This window comes from Echinops telfairi, unplaced genomic scaffold (genome assembly GCF_000313985.2).
Source record: "Echinops telfairi isolate 266 unplaced genomic scaffold, ASM31398v2 ScPeMD7_18;HRSCAF=68, whole genome shotgun sequence".
Taxonomy (NCBI): Eukaryota; Metazoa; Chordata; class Mammalia; order Afrosoricida; family Tenrecidae; genus Echinops; species Echinops telfairi.
The window spans coordinates 49,101,988-49,119,131 of NW_022103915.1; the positions used below are offsets into that span (position 1 = coordinate 49,101,988).

The following is a 17,144-nucleotide window of genomic DNA, read 5'->3' on the forward strand; positions in this document are numbered from 1 at the left end:
TTTGCATTTTTAAGCTTACCTCACGGGACTCATGTTGTACTTGCCCTTTTATGCTTGGATTACTTTGCTTAGCATAATTTCTTCCAATTTTTCCCACGCAGCAATGTGCTTCATGCATTCATCACTGCTTTTTTAGGCATGTGTAGTACTCCGTTGTATGTATGTACTACAGTTTTTAATCTGTTTTGTGTTGGTGGAAATCTGTGTTGTTTCCAGCTCCTTGAGATTGTGACCTGTGCTGTGATGAGCACAGATGTCTGGCTGTGGTTTGTTCGTTGCTTCTTCTGCATATGTGCCCAGATTGCTGGGTTGGCTTTCCTATTTTAATAGTTTCTACTTTATAGGCCAAGATTCTAATGTGGGAGTTGATTCAGCTACCTAATATGTCTAGCTTTACTTGGCTGTACTTATTAATTATTCTCTTAGCTAACATTTAATATTCTCTGTAGTTTTCTTCATGGTACTTTTTACCTGTTACCAGTTAGTTCGTCTATTGCTCTCTCCAGATCCATAGAAACAGAGATGTTATTTTCCCTGCCTTATTTACTGATCATTTAGAATAGTCAGAATCAAAGATGGCAAGGCGTTGTCTGACATACTTTCAACATGCTGTTAGGGGACACCAGTACCTAGAGAGAAAAAAACACATTAAACTTGGTAGATGGTCAGTGAAAAAGAGGAAGACTCTTAATGAGATGGATCGACACAGCGGCTGCAGCTGTGGGCTCAAATATAGAAGCAATTGTGAGGAAGATGCAGGACAGTCGGGCAGTGTTTTGTTCTGTTTTACATGGGATCACTTTGAGTTAGAACTGACTTGATGAAATTTAACAAAAGCAACTATTACCTAAAATAATTTAGTCTTGACTGCCTGGTAGAGAGGAGGGCCAGTGCCAATGAACCCCTATACCATCTGCTCCAGGTAAGTATAGTGCAGGTCACTTGGCTGGAGGATACCTCATGACAGCTGGGATCAAATGGATGGCGGAATAGGAGGATGCCGTCTGCTGAGTGGTAGCCATGTGGATCTGGGCTGAGGTCCCCTGGAGAGGGAGGCAACCCTGTCAGAGGGATGAAATTTACTGATGGAAGGGACAGTGTGGAAGTAGGGAGAGGAATGGTCACGTTTTGGGGGGGGGCGGGGGGGTAGAAAGACATGTCTGTTGAGAGGAGGGGAGGGAAGGGAAAGCTGACCTCCAGGTACAGGGAGGAGGGACTGAGAATGCTCTTGGGAAAAGTCGGTGGGGAGGGTTTTTAGTGGCATGCATCTGGTGGGTAGAACTGGCCTAGGGCATCTGGGGGTATCTCAGAAACCCAAGCTGGGTGCCATAGAACTCTGGGACAGCGAATTCTGCATTTTCAGCACACGGCATGATCCAGAAGCTGCATCACTGAGACTCCATACCGGAACCCCACTGGGTGCAGTGCACTCTACCTCAGACACACTTGTAGCTGTAGGACTTAAGCCAGAAAACCCATGGTGTCTGAAGAAGCTGTACCAAGAGTGGCATACTGTTGGTTGGTGGACAAACAAGATCTTGCTACAATGCCCTGTAGACTGCATTAAGAGAAGTACTATGCTGGCAATCCTGTGATGGCCATTCTGTTATATTTGCTTATGTTTGTGTATATTGGGGTGTTTCTCAGGTGGCATGCCTTGGCGGGAGGTCACCCTCTTGAAGCAGAATTATAATATCACTGTTCTTCGGTAAATGAAACCAAGGGATGTGGGGCCTATAGGGAAAGAAAACACAACATGAAGGTGGGGGAGGGGTGATATAGATAGGTGGAGGAGGTAAGAAGGGAATGACATTAAGAAGGCCAGGAAGGAAAAGTATGTTTGGAGACTCATTAGGGAACCAATTGTACAGTTATGCTATAGTCTGCTAAAGTCAAAGGCTAGAGTCCCGAACAGCCCTACTCTCAGGCAGACCATTGTAAACTTGATTATACTGGTTCAAACTCAATACTTGGCCATTCAACCTCCCTATAAACTTACCTAAATTTGTACTGGGGGCAAGTAGTTCATAGTTGTTTCATGACAAACTTTTTCCCTGGCTATTTGAATGTTGATGGGGGTCTTCTCCCACTCACGCATTATATATGTTTTTATCTTTATACCAATAAAATCTATCTTATCCTTATCAGCTTAGTGTGATCGGTTGTTCATTGTTGTCTGTGGGGTTTCCCAACTGTGAAACACAGGAGGAGAAGTGGATGTATAATGGTAATAACTGATACAAAGTGTAATAGGGAATGCAGAAGTGCAGGAAAGGGGATTTCGGGAGTAAATAATGAAAGGGGGAGCGGGGAGGGAGCACTAAAACTGATCATAATTGCATAACTCATTTTAAAGGTGATTCAACCTTGGGGTGAGGGAATGCTGTAAGATAGATATGGTGATTGTATACTTTCCTTGATCGAATGATTGACTATTCACTTATGTGATATGTGAATTATGTGCCAATAATACTGTTAGAAAAAATAATAGTCTCTTTTGCCAGAAAAAAATTGTGTTGTTTTTACCAGTAGTTAAAATTTGAAACTAAGAAATCAAGTGAATCTGTCACTTACTATGTGATCTTAACATTAAATAACTTATTGTGCCACATGACTTCATAGACCAGATGTATATGGACTTATTGGATTTACATAGCCTGTCAAGTAGGCATGTAAGGAGTAAATGCATAGTGCTAGGTACATGTCTTCATATAGTAATCACTTTAAAAATGTAGCTGTCTCAACATTACCATTATTTAGAAGGACTTCATGTACTGATCAGGTTTTCTAATGTTAGTTTAGTTCTAAACAAACGTTATTTTGAGTTAATATTTCCCCATATACAGTACTTTCCTCTCAGGTCTTATTGATAGAGTTAATTGAGATAATGCTTTCGATTGCTTATATAATGATAACATTACTGTTGATATTCTCCGATGTGCTATATGATTGAAATCTATTCTGTCATCCCTCCGTTTATCAGTCTGGTTAACATTCTCTCAAATTTTCCAGTATGATGAGAGGGACAGAATTCTAACTGGTCATTACTATTTTCTAATATGCTAATTTTAATAAGTAATTTGTTTTGTTTACTGAAGATTTAATTAATAATTTGATTTCATTTTAAGTTCTCACATACTAGAACTCTTGTATTTTTGTAAAGAATTAATTACTTTAGAAGGGGGCTTCAAATGCAATTAAAATTTAATGGAATTCTATAGATTTTTTGAAGCCCTTCATATTACATTATGTTCCCTGAAACTTTTAAAAACTTTTTATTCCATGAACTAGGAGCCTTTTGTGGCAGATGAGTATATTGAACGTCTTGTATGGAGAACCCCAGGAGGAGGCTCTAGAGGGGGAGCTGAAGCTTTTGATCCTAAAAGGTGAAGTAAAAGCATGCATGGAGGTGATGTTTTTCATAGATTTGAGTACAAATTTATGTTTATAATTCAGGTGATTATTGGGATTCAATTTCAAAATGTAAAGAACCCAGTGTTTTAAATTCAGCATTAGAAATTTAGGATTGTGTTTTCCCTTTTACATTCCTTTTATTTAGAGTAGCATTTTAACTGGTATGAGGAAGAGATATTACTGACTATAAGATTTAATTAATTTTTTAAATTTGTAAATTATTAGTAGTAAATTAGCAGTAAATAACATTTTAATTACTTTTAATAATAAATTTAAAAATAAGATCAATAATTAGTTGGCCATGGCTAGGAATTAGCAAATGTTTAATATTTTGTTTTAAGTATATTTGTAAATCAGGTGAACAGAAAGTCACTGTACCCTAGAATGTAGTTTTAACATAGTACATTTACCTGACAGTTTCAAATAGAACAGTCATAAAATTGGTTTCCATTTTGGGAGTTAGTGGGAATTCTGGGTGAGGTTGTCATTCATTTTATAGCTAATCCACTAATAAGTCAATAGCTGAGACTGGCTATGTTTTAAAAGTCATGTTTGTTTTAAAGCGATTCTGGACAATTCTGTGAGGTCATGATCAAGACCACATTCCGACTGAAGAAACTCCTAATGATGCTGTAGAGATTAACATGATCATCTCTGGCTTCGAGAACTCCTTTTAAGGCTTTTTCTATTTAGGTTTCTTAAATCAGTTGTTAATGATTGATCAGAGATAAATTGATACATGTTAGATCTTTCCTCTACTAGATTATTAGAAGAATTTGTAAATCATATTCAAGAACTTCAAACAATGGATGAAAGGATCCAAAGAAAAGTAGAAAAACTAGAACAGCAATGTCAGAAAGAAGCCAAGGAATTTGCCAAGAAGGTTCAAGAACTCCAGAAAAGCAATCAGGTAAATTTCAGCTATTCTGTATTGTTGCTGCTAGTATAAGATATGGAAGTTCTCATCATGTGCTTTCGCAAACTTTGCTTAAAGCAGTAAGAAGTAGTAAATAGCAATGTTTTTTATTGAATTTCCCCAGCTAGTTATTTTGTAAAATTGCGTAAGTAGCCCTTTAGGTTAATTGCTTAAAACAAAAGTAACCCTTTAAGTTATCCATCAATTCAAAATCTACTACATTAAGTGTAGAAGCTGTCAAACCACAATCTTGGTGGCTCATGTTGATTGAGTAGGTCTGCGCCAGAGGGGTTTCAAGACTGACTTTTTAGAAGTAGATTACCACACCTGTCTTTCAAGTTACCCCTTGGTTGACCCAAATTGCCAACATTTTGGGTAGTAATCAAATGGTTAACAGTTTGTTACGCTATAGTTTGTACAGAAAACAAAATAAACCAACAATTCAATCAAATGGATATCAACTCTTAATGACCCTGTAGGACTGACAGAAGGGAGCCCTGGTAGTGTACATATTGGACTGCAATCCATATGGTCAGCAGTTTGAAACCACCAGCAGCCCCGAGAGAGAAAGACTTGGTTTTCTACCTCATAAACAGTTAAAGTTTTGGAAACACACGGGGTCACTATGAGTCAGCATTGACTTGATAGCAGTGAGAGGGCTGATAGAGCTTCCCAAACGTATTCTAAAGCCATGGTCTCTGAGCAAACTGTCTTATCTTTCTCCAATGGAGTGGTGGGTTTGAATTAGCAACATTATGGTGAGCAGCCTAGCATTTAACATGTGTGCCACCAGAGATCCTTTAAGTTTGTATAGGTTATATACCATGTTTCCTTTCAGTTTTTTAAGTTTAAAAAAAATGTAGTTAAATCATAGCAACTGTTGAGGCTTGTGCACCTCTTTCCTACATGGGATACAGTGTTAAAGAGTGATTCCTAATTAACCCATTACAGACATTCTGGAAATGTCAGACAGTATTTTCTGTGTATGGGTATTATCTAGTTCTATGTGATCCTTTCTTTTCCACAACTCAAACTTTCAAGAACGACACTTCAGCAGACTTCTATTTTGAGGAGTTCTTTATTAGCTTGGATATTTAAATATGCATGTGCATTCTCTTTTAATCATAAAGTAGTACCAGACAAACTGTTTCCTGGATTGTTTTTCCCAAGAAGTATTCTGATCTTTGACAATTCATCGAACCATGTAGTATGGAATCCCATGGGAAAAGCAGAGGCAGAGCTCTTTATACTATATTGAGTAAAGCCAAACCACTCTACTGTCCAGGGTGCTAAGTCCCAGTGTGAACCCCAGTGTGTCAGAATCGAATTGTGCTCCATTGAATTTCCAGTGGCTGATGTTTTAGAAGCAGATCACCAAGTCTTTCTTAAAAAGCATCTCTGGGTGGACTCAAACCTCCAACTTTTCAGTTAGCTGCATTAACAATTTATACCACCTAAGGACTCCTGGCCACCACTTGTCTATCAGGTTGCCCTACTGTGGTTGACTGTGTGTTGCTGTGATATTGTAAACCATGTCACTGGTATTTCAAATGCTAGCAGGGTCACCCAAGATGAATAGGTTTCAGTGGCGCAGTGAGGCGCCACTGAATGGACTACAAAGAAGGAATTGGCTGTCCATTTTGAAGGAAATAGCTGCTGAAAACCTTATGCATAGCTTCGAAACATTGTCAGATACTGAAGGACTAATAAATGGAAGCATAACATTGTCAGAGTTAATGCCAAAGGATGGGTTGCCTGAGTTTGAAGGTTCTTGAAATACGACTGAGGAGGAGTTGCCTTTACAAAGTAGAATCAACCATGGTGACATGAATGGACTAAAGTCTGTGGGAGTAAAGTCTTCGGGATCTTCATTTGCTGATGGGGCACAACTCAAAATGAGACAAGAAAAAAAAAAACTGGCTACCAAAAAAAATCTAATAATTGTAACTTGGAATGTGTGAAGTATGAATGTAGGAAAATTACAAGTTGTTAAAAATTAAGTGGAGCATATAAAAATTGATATCCTAGGCATTAGTGAGTTGGAATGAACTGGTATTGGCCATTTTGAATGAGAAAATCATATTTATGCTGGGTTTATCTTAAAGTATGATGCTGTCTCTGATAGCATTATATCTATCTGCTTTCAAGGAAATCCAATCACAATTTTTACTCGTTTATGTACCAACCAAGAAAGCTCTAGTGGTGAAGAAATTGAAGAATTGTTTTTTTTTTTTTTGAAATTGAAGAATTGTACCAACATCCTCAGTCAGAAATTTATCAGACACACAACTAAGATGTATTCGTAATTGGCAATTGGAATGCAAAAGTTGGAAACAAAGGGGAAGGAACCATAGTTAGAAAACATGGTCTTGGTGATAGAAGGAGATCACATGATAGAATTTTGGAAGACAAATTTTTCATAGCAAATACTTTACAAAACACAAATGGCAACTATACATATGGACTTCTCCAGATGAATACACTGAAATCAAATGGATTATCTATTGGAAGAGTCAAAGGAGAAGCTCAGTTTGAGCAGATGAAACTAGACCATGGCTAACTGTGGAACAGACCATCAATTGCTCATAAGTCAGTTCAGGTTAAAGCTGAAGAAAATTAAAACAAGTCTACAGAGATAAAATATGCCCTTAAGTCTATCCCACTTGACTTTCAACAACATCTCAAATAAATTTGCTGCATTGAACACATGACAGAGACCTGATGAGCTGTGAGATGACATTGATGAAGAAACCAAAGGTTATTAAAAAGAGAGCAAAGAAAAAGAAAAGATGAAAGTAAATGTCTGGAGATTTAATTTTTTATTAGCTAAGGTAGATGGAAAAAATACATGATGATGTCAAAGAGCTGAACAGAAAAATTTTAAAGGACAGCTTGAAAAGACAAACTAAAATATTATAAGGAAATGTACACAATCCTAGAGGTAGTAAACCAAAACGGAAGAGCATGCCCAGCATATCTGAAATGGAAAGAACTCAAGAAAAAAATGCAAGCCTTAAGTTGCAATATTGAAAGATTCTTTGTGCAAAATACCGAAGGATGCAGGAAGCAACAAAAGAAGATGGAAATAATACACAGAGACAGTGTACCAAAATGTACTGGTCTCCACTCTACCATTTCAGGTGGTGACTTATACGCAAGAACCACTAATATCAAAGGCAGAAGTCCAAGCTACACTGAAATCATTAGCCAAAAACAAGGTTTCAGGAATTGAAGAAATACCAATTGAAATGTTTCAACAAACTTAGGAAGCACTTACTGGTTTATGCTAGGACATCTAGAAGACAGCTACTTAGCCAACTGACTGAAAGAGATAAATATTGTACCCATTCCAAAGAAATGTGATCCAATGAACAAACTATTAATAGCCTTAAGAAGAATGGGAATTCCAGAACACTTCATTGAGCTCATTTGGAACTTTTACATGGATCTAAAGGCAGTTGTGTGAACACAAGGGAATACTGCTTGGTTTATAATCAGGAAAAGTGTGCCACATGTTTGCTCAGCATAAGTACTTACTGAAATATATGCTGAGCAAGTAATCAGAAGCTGGATTATATGAAGAAGACTGCAGCACCAGGTTTCTCGAAAGGCCCATCAACAAGCTGCAGGATGCAGATAACACAACCTTGTTTGCTCAAAGTGAAGACTTGAATAATTTGATGAAGGTCAAGGATTGCAGCCTTCTGCATGGATTACAACTCAAAGTAAAGACCAAAATTCTTACAACTGGATATACAGGGTAAAATCATGATACATTGAGAAAAGATTGAAATTGTCAAGGATTTTGTCTTGCTTGAATCCACAATCCATGCTTGTGAAAGCAGCAAATCAAGAGCTCAAAAGACAAGTTGCATTGGGTAAATCTGCTTCATAAAACCTCTTTAGACTTTTGATAATCGGAAGTTACTTTGAAGACTAAGGTATGCTTGACCCAAGCCTTAGTAATTTCAGTTGCCTCCTATCCATATGAAAGTTAGACATGAAATAAGGAAAACTGAAGAAGAATCAATTTGTTTGGATTAAAATACTGGCAAAGAGTATTGAAAGTACTATAGACTGCTAAAAGAACAAACAATTCTGTCATGGAAGAAATATAGCCAGTATGCTCCTTAAAGGCAAGGATGACAAGGCTTTGTCTTAAGTACTTTGGACATTGTTTTAGTCTGGATTGATTAGAGAAACAAATCTAGGGACACTCATGTATATGAAAGAGCTTTATATCAAAGAGTAATTGTATATCGAGGAAACATCCCAGCCCTCTCCAGATCAAGGCCGTAAATGTAATCTTAGCCCATAAGTCTGATACTAGTTCATGAATCTCTCTTCAGACTCACGCGGCCACATGCAATGATGCAGAACACAGGAAGATCACAGGTCGGTGGGTGAAAAGTCTTTTGGATCCAATGGTGGTGGAAGCATCACAGGGCTGGTGCAGGTCTCTACCACATGACTCGCTCAGGTCTCCCTGAGGCTTGCCAACAGGAAGACGAAGGCAGAGGAGAGCGTGTGGTCCGCTTCTAGGGAGAGAGGAAGTTCAAGAATCCTCATGAGAAAGCCACGCCCACAAGGAGGCATCATCAGGTTGTGGCTTGATTGACAGGCTAGACTCCACCCCTACACTTATTTATCAGTTTGACATGAAATTATGTAACTGCCACAGACATGTTGTCAGGAGAAACCAATTCCTGGAGGAGGACATTATGCTTGGGAAAGTCGAGGGACAAAGAAAAAGAGGAAGGCCCTCAACAAGATAGATTGACACAGTGGCTGTAACTGAGCTCAAGCTTTTGAAAAATTGTAAGGATGGTCGGGAACGGGGCAGTGTTTTGTTTTGCTGTGCGTAGGGTCGCTGGCGGTAGGCACCGACTCCATGGCACCTAACAACGACTCCTAGTGGTTAACTTGGCAGAGCTCCTTCTGGAACCTCTGAACACTTTAATGTATATCCTGGGCCTGATCCGAATGAAGCTTGACTGCCCTTTCTATGTTTAGGTTGATGAGCATTATTTAGCTCTGCTGCCTCTCAGCCACGTGTTTAGTGTAAAAGATTGATTAGCAAGCTGATTTCTGTTAAACGTTTATTTGGTTTTCTTCACTAAAGCATACGGAGGACTTCACAAAGTTTGTGGGCAAAATGAAAAAAAAATGAAATTTTTCCACAAACATTTTGAAATATGAAAAATATTTAATAATGGAGACATTAATTCAATAAAATGTGTTTTTAAGCAGGTAAAATGATAGTTTCCAACATACAGCTTTCCTCTAGTTCCTAAATGCTACCCCCCCCCAACCCATCATGATCCCAATTCTACCTTACAAATCTGGCTAGACCAGAGGATGTACACTGGTACACATAGGAACTGGAAACACAGGGAATCCAGGGTGGATGATCCCTTCAGGACCAGTGGTGAGAGTGGCGATACCAGGAGGGTGGGGTAGAAAGGGGGAACCAATTACAAGGATCTACATATAACCTCCTCCCTGGGGGACAGAGCAGAAAAGTGGGTGGGGAGATGTCGGACAGGGCAAGATATGACAAAATAATAATTTATACATTATCAAGGGTTCATGAGGGAGGGGGGAGTGGGGACGGAGGGGGAAAAATGAGCTGATGCCAGGGGCTTAAGTGGAGAGCATATGTTTTGAGAATGATGAGGGCAATAAATGTACAAATGTGCCTTTACACAATTGATATATGTATGTATTGTGGTAAGAGTTGTATGAGCCCCTAAGAAAATGATTTTTAAAAAATTGATAGCTTCCAGATGCTTCTAATACAGTTTTCTCTTAGTAATAATAGTGTTAGGTAGGCTAACACATGCTGGGTCCTATCTGCCTGAGTTTACTGTTGCACCTCAGCCACTTATTAGCTATGGAATCTCAATTATTTAGTATCTTTGTGTTTTACTGTTTTTCATCTGTTAAATCAATTGTTGTGAGAATGAAATAAGTGAATATATATAATATCCTTGTTCAGTACAAGGGAAGTACTCAAAATAAGACAACCGCTTTACTCCCCATATCTCCCAATTTAAGGTTAGAACAAAGTACCATAATGAATTATCAGCAATTTTTAATTAGCTCTTCTTGGGTACTTATTACACATAATTTTTAACTAACGTATGACAATCAGTGTACCCTAGAAGAAGAGTAAGAATATTCTAAAAATAAATATATCCATTCTTAGGTAGAAAAAATGCTGCAATCTTTTCTGCTTTCAAATGTGGGATAATGCAATTTTATTTTAAATGTTATACTAGCTATACTTAAATAGCTACAATAAATATTTATTAAACAGTCTTTAATAAGTTTTAATTTTTGCTTCTGGTAGTTAAAAAAAAATTTAAATTCCTGTTAGCAAGAAAATTTGCCAGGTGTGTGTTCCCTTTCATAATTCCTTTACTGTTTTCAGAATCATCATTTAGCGCAAAATATTGAGTACTATGCTAATAAAGAGGATGTAAGTGTTAGCTTTACTGTTTTATTTCTTAACAAATTTATTCATAATAAAATAATTGTCTTAAGAGTTAAAAGATGTAAAAGTTTGCAGTATAGTATAAAAGTTTTCAAATCATGTGCTAAGGAAATTAATTGATTTGTGTATAACAACTCGTGTATAAATTTATATATTTTCCTTAGTTACATAAGTTAGAGAAGATCAATGAGATTGATTGTTCAGTTTTCATATGTATTACCCGAACTACTGGATTTTCTGATAGTTTTATGTTTGTGCACAATTTTCCTAGGTTGCCTTCCAACATTTTCAAGAACTGGATGAGCACATCAGTTACGTAGCAACCAAGGTCTGTCACCTGGGAGACCAACTGGAGGGGGTAAATACACCCAGACAACGGGCAGTGGAGGCTCAGAAACTGATGAAATACTTTAATGAGTTTCTAGATGGAGAATTGAAGTCTGATGTTTTTACAAATTCCGAAAAGGTAAGTGCAAACACTGTCACAAAGATCAAAGTAAATCATACTATCCTAACAACATCCTGATTATGAACTACAATTACTGTTTTCCAGAGTCAGACTTAAAATCACCAAAGAATTGACTTATTTAAAGGTTTTACCCTGACATGTAAATTAATGTACTTGCTGCTAGATTTCTAATGAATTATTGGGCTGACTAACATTTTATTTTTTATTTGTGAAATAATATGCAGCTTACAATAATAAAGTAAATATGTTTATAGGTATTTCTTTTCCATCATCAACTTCTAATATTAACAGAATTTTTATAGTTTTTGAATAGTTATATTCTATTGGGTCTGACTTAAATCGTTAAGCTAAAATGTCTTTCCGTCAAGAATTATGACCTCTTTCTTTTAAAAAAATGTTTGAAGTATCCGTCAAAAAGAACTAAAAAGCATAGTTTAGACCAAGAAGAATTGAAAATAAATTGGTTATTACTCCCATTTATAGTACTATCACTTAATCCTGGTCTAGAGATAAATGGCTGCTATATAATTCTTCTCTGGGCAAAAAAAGATAACAAAATGCATGGGGGGGGAAAAAGAGATAGTAGATGCACATGATAATATTGTCCAGTAATGTGTTAAATAAAATCTTAAAGTTAACTGTATTGAATATCTGAGGAAAAACAGTATTTTAAAGAATGAGCTTCAGAAGATATATTTGTGGTATAAAATAAACAGATTAATATCCAGAAGGATATTGTTAGGCTGAATTTTCTAGAGAAATAAAACCAATAGCACTCATGTATCAGGAAACCACTTTATATCAAGAAATCTTCCCAGCTCAATCCAATGCACGTCCATGGATCCAAGGTCAGCAGTAGGGTATCAGAGCTCCCGGGTCAGCAGGCCACGTGGACTTCCAACCCCAGAGCCAGACACACAATCCAGGCAAGCAGGAAGGCAAAAGGGGGAGGCAAGCAAGAGAGGACTTCTCAGTGTCTGTGTTAGGTTGGTTTGGCTAGAAAAACAAATCCAGACACTAATAATATATGTAAGAGCTGTGTGTCAAGAAGCAATTGTATATCAAGAAGTCAGCCCAGTCCGATTTAAGTTACATGCCAGTAACTCAGATGATGAACTAGGAAGATCCCAGGCCTGTGGATGCAGAGTGGTGTGGATCCAAAGTCTGTAGAAACAGTAGGCTGGGTGAAGGGAGACGTCAGGCAGGGCAAGATATGACAAAATAATAATTTATACATTATCAAGGGCTCATGAGGGAGGAGGGGAGCGGGGAGGGAGGGGAAAAATGAGGACCTAATGCCGGGGGCTTAAGTGGAGAGGAAATGTTTTGAGAATGATGAGGGCACTGAATGTACAATTGCGCTTTACACAATTGATGTATGTATGGGTTGTGATAAGAGTTGTATGAGTCCCTAATTAAATGATTTTTTTTTAAAAAAGAAAGAAACAGTAGGGCTCAGGCAGCCCTCAGTGCTGAGAAGGCCACATGGGTCCACCTCTCAAAGCAGGCAGAGTTCCAGCAAGCAGGAAGACAAGGGACAGAAAAAAAGGCACTTTCCAGAGCCCCTCGCTATCATTCAAAAGGTTACCCCAAAGGAGGTGTCATCAAGCTATCACTTGACTGACAGGTTTGACTGCACTTGTAGCCAGGAGTTTACCTAATCCTAACTCCCACAGTCTCTCATGAAAAAGGAACACCAAGATTATGACCTGATTAGGCATTGAGTTGGAGTCAAGTTGACATCAAACCTATCACAGATAGAATACTTGAATTAAACTTGTGAAAAGCTGGTAGCATCTAGCTTTGTATTTATCTGATTTTGTATGTAAATGTATATACAAGGCTTGAGTCTGGACTCAGATAGCTTAAGGGGTGATGGATTTTTGTTTATATTTTCTAAATATAAGTATATTCCAAGGTGTTTTAAGAAAGTGTTTACAGTGTACATATTATGAAAATGTTCTTTATAATTAAAATCTTATATCTTTTAGATTGTACAATGTATTTATGTTCTAATATAAGCAAAATGTAGCAATTATAGACAGTGTCATTTGTCTCTTTAGGTATAGCTCAAGGTAATCATTTAACATCCAGAGAAAAATTAGAAATTGACTGGCTAGAACTTATTTTTAACTTGATCTGCCTTGTCCATGATGGTTTATGTCATGAAATTATGTTCTCTCCTTTTTTCTGTAAACATTTAAATAATTTTCAAGTAATTGTACTAGTAATTGCAAGTGTTTGTACTGTAGCTCTTGGTGTTACTGCAGTTTCTTAAATTTATACTTCCAGAATATGTGTTATAAGTTTATATGTTCATTAAATAAAAAGGATTTTTAATGTTTTCTTTACCACTTGCAGCAGTATAAGCTAAACCATTTCCAAATTCCTTGTTTATCCTTTTGCGTTTATAAACTTATAGTAGACATTTTAATAGACATATATTTTTGCATTTATCATGCAATAATTTTATTTCATTCACAGTAAACTTGAATTTCAGGCACATTTCATTTGGGAGGGGATTATGGTATTATAAAATCTAAATCTCAGTACCAGAAGGAGAAATGATTGGTTTACTCATGATTGATAATACTCCAGATGTATTCCTGTAATTGACAGTTTTTGTTTTGTTGTATATTTTTTAAATTGTGAGAGAGGAGGGATGTGGGGATACACAGGATCATATTACATTTTCAGTTATAACTGAGTTTCAAAATTTATGAAAACTTCTGCATCTTAATTCCATTTTCCAATAAAAATTTAAAGTTACCTTGTATGTATATATATATATACATACATATCCTTGTGTATATATATATATATATATACAAGGAGCTCTGATAGCATTGTGGTTATGTGTTGGGTTGCTAATCACAAGGTCAGCAGTTTGAAACCACCAGCCACTCCAAGGGAGAAAGAAACGGCTTTCTTCTCCCATAAAGCGTTATAGTCTCAGAAACCCACAGGCACTTCTGTCCTGCCTTAAAGGATATCTGCGAGTTAGAATTGATTCAATGATGGTAAGTTACACACACACACACACACACGCTTGTGTGTACATGTACAAAAGGGGGTACCCCCCAAAAAACAGAATTGCGCTAAGTGGAAACGGAGCTTTCGTGGTACCCTACCCTACCCCTCCCCACCCCCAACTAGGCAAGCATTGAACAACTCGCTCTGAGATAGTATACCTACTAGTGTCACCTGGGAAGGTTCTCTCTGGTCATAATGAATTTTTTTCGTAACAGCAGTTTCACGTGAATCTCATGCGGCTGTGAAATTTTGTTTTCTGTTCGGGTTGGGTGAGGGGGAGAATGCTGTAGAAACTGTTGTGATGTTGAACACAGCTTACTAGGACAGCACTATTGGAAAAACTCAAGTGTATGAGTGGAGTGGTTTTCTCATTTCAAAAAAGGGTGAAATGTCGATTGATAATAAACCTAATTCTGGACATCCATCCACTTCCTGAGTGATTGAAAATGTTGACTCGTAATGCATTTAGTTTGTTCCACAAGGTCGGGCTGTTAATCAAACTTACTATTTAGAGATTCTGAAGAGATTGTATAAGACTGAGCAACAAAAAAGGCCTGATTTGCCACCATGACAATGCACCTGCTCGTGCAGCCATCTCAGTGCACCAGTTTTTGGCAAAAAACAGAATTCCTCTCTTGTCCCATGCACCTTACTCACCTGATCTTGCTCTGAGCAACTTCTTTTTTGTTTCTGCAAATGCAAAGGGACAAGTAAGGACAGCAATTTGACAATGTAGAAGAGGTGAAGAAAAAAAAATGAGGGAGGTTCTGTCAGCCAACCAAACATGAGTTTGAACATTTCCAGGAATGGAATCACAGATTTGAGAAATGTATTAAGTGTAATGGAGAGTACTTTGAAGGTGATAGGTTTGCTTTGTTAAAAAAATTTAAATACATAGCTTTGAAAAGAAAAATTCTGGTTTTGGGGGGTACAGCTCGTATATAAGTATATGATAGTTTTTTGACATGCATAAATGTTGGTATTTAAAAATGTATTGTTTTAATGTATTTTTTTAATAGATAAAGGAGGCAGCAGACATCATTCAGAAGTTGCACTTAATTGCCCAGGAATTACCTTTTGATAGGTAAGTTTATTTCTAAAGGGATAATTTAGGTATATGGTATAATTTGTAAAGTTAACTTTTTTCCTGATATGATTATCCTTGCCCATTAAATCAATAATAGTTTATTGAACCACATATAAAATCATTGATTAAAAAGATAATCTATTAATACCTAAATTTAGTGATAAGTGTTGGATTAAGTTTTTTTCTTCTGAAAAATAAAAAAGGGATTTTGTAAAAATACTAAGACGTTAGAGCATATTTTTTTTTTGTTTGAGGTTAAAAGATTACCTCAGGAAAATAGTTTCAGAGGTTTGTTTTCCATGGCTTCAGAAAGTCTAGACTCTGAGAATTTGACATTCTGTGTTGTTCTGCTTGCAGTCAGGATTCTTCTATGGATTCTTAGATCAAAGTACTTGGCAAGAACATCCAGTTCTTCTGGCCTCTTGCAAAGGAGAAGTTGTTCAAGAAGGCAGTTAGCCATGCATTCTTTATCCTCATCTTATTTCTTATTCCCCTCCTCTCTCTCTTATCTAATCAAATAGAGACTAATTGTTGTGCTTTGAATGGCTGTTTGAAACCTTTGAAGATACCAGGAGCATGATACATTAAGCTAGGAGGTAGAATAGAAGTACTAAACATTCTGTTAGGTTGATTGAGATGTCTTATGACATCATGACCCTAAAATTCTATTTCAGCGGTTGTCAACCTGTGGGTCACGACACCTTTGGGGGTCGAACAACCCTTTCACAGAGGTCACCCGATTCATAACAGTAGCAAAATTAAAGTTATGAAGTAGCAATGAAAATAATTTTATGGTTGGGAGGGTCACCACAACACAACTGTATTAAAGGGTCACGGCATTAGGGAGGTTGAGAACCATTGCTCTAAATTAAGAAATCAGAATCCATGATGTTTTGGTTCTATATAAGCAGTTCCAGAAGCTACTCATAAAGAGTCGTAATGAAGGACCATGATATATTTTGGTTTTTAGACTTTGAGAAAGAAGTTAGTAGAGTGCATGGAGATTATCTCTAGGTGAAGGTTTTAAAGTTTTTTAGAATTTTCGGCACCTTTAGAAAGCTGATGAAAGACATGCTTACTTCAAAAACATGAAGATTTTGTTGCCTACAAATGTTTGCATATAATTCTGTGATGTCTTATACCCTTTAGTCTCTTGATAACTCTCTCTAGGGATTTCAGAACCATTGCTCATAAGTATTAATTGCTTCACCCTAAAAAAACTATCCACTAAGGAGGATGATTTTCATAATTTCTTTGGTTCTAGAGAATGCCTGACTTTTTAATGAAATTTTTATTGTAATAGTTTCCCTTTGTCATTATTTGAATAAAATAAATCTTTCCTTTGGAAATGCCTCTTCGTCCTTTGATACTTGAAGGCCTTTAAGTACAGATAGAAAATAGTACAGTACTATACTTAAAGGGAACCCTGGTGGTATAGTGGTTAAGTTAAGGCTAATAACTCATAGGGCCAGCAATTTAAAACAACCAGACTTTCTTCCAGAGACAGATGGAACAGTGTGTATCCGTAAAGACACCGTGGAGAGTCTATGGGGCAGCTTTACTCTGTCATATTGGATTGCTATAGAATCAGCTAAAGTACAGTGGATGGGTGGATGGCGAAACAGGGAGGGTAAAGGGAGAATGGGTAGTAAAGAGGGAACCGATTACAAGGAACTATATGTGACCTCCTCCCTGGGGGACAGACAACTGAAAAGTGGGTGAAGGGAGA

General features: G+C 37.2%; 1 protein-coding gene across 1 annotated transcript in view; it reads left to right on the plus strand.

Moving 5' to 3' along the window:
- Positions 1-1,262: 1,262 nt before the first annotated feature.
- Positions 1,263-17,144, plus strand: part of EXOC5 (exocyst complex component 5) — a 47,957-nt gene continuing 32,075 nt past the window's right edge. Inside the window, exons 1-5 of the mRNA XM_004698608.3 lie at positions 1,263-1,514; positions 3,292-3,386; positions 4,177-4,324; positions 11,098-11,292; positions 15,348-15,412. Coding sequence (XP_004698665.2) covers positions 1,263-1,514; positions 3,292-3,386; positions 4,177-4,324; positions 11,098-11,292; positions 15,348-15,412 — 755 coding nt within the window. The remainder of the gene's footprint in view (positions 1,515-3,291; positions 3,387-4,176; positions 4,325-11,097; positions 11,293-15,347; positions 15,413-17,144) is intronic.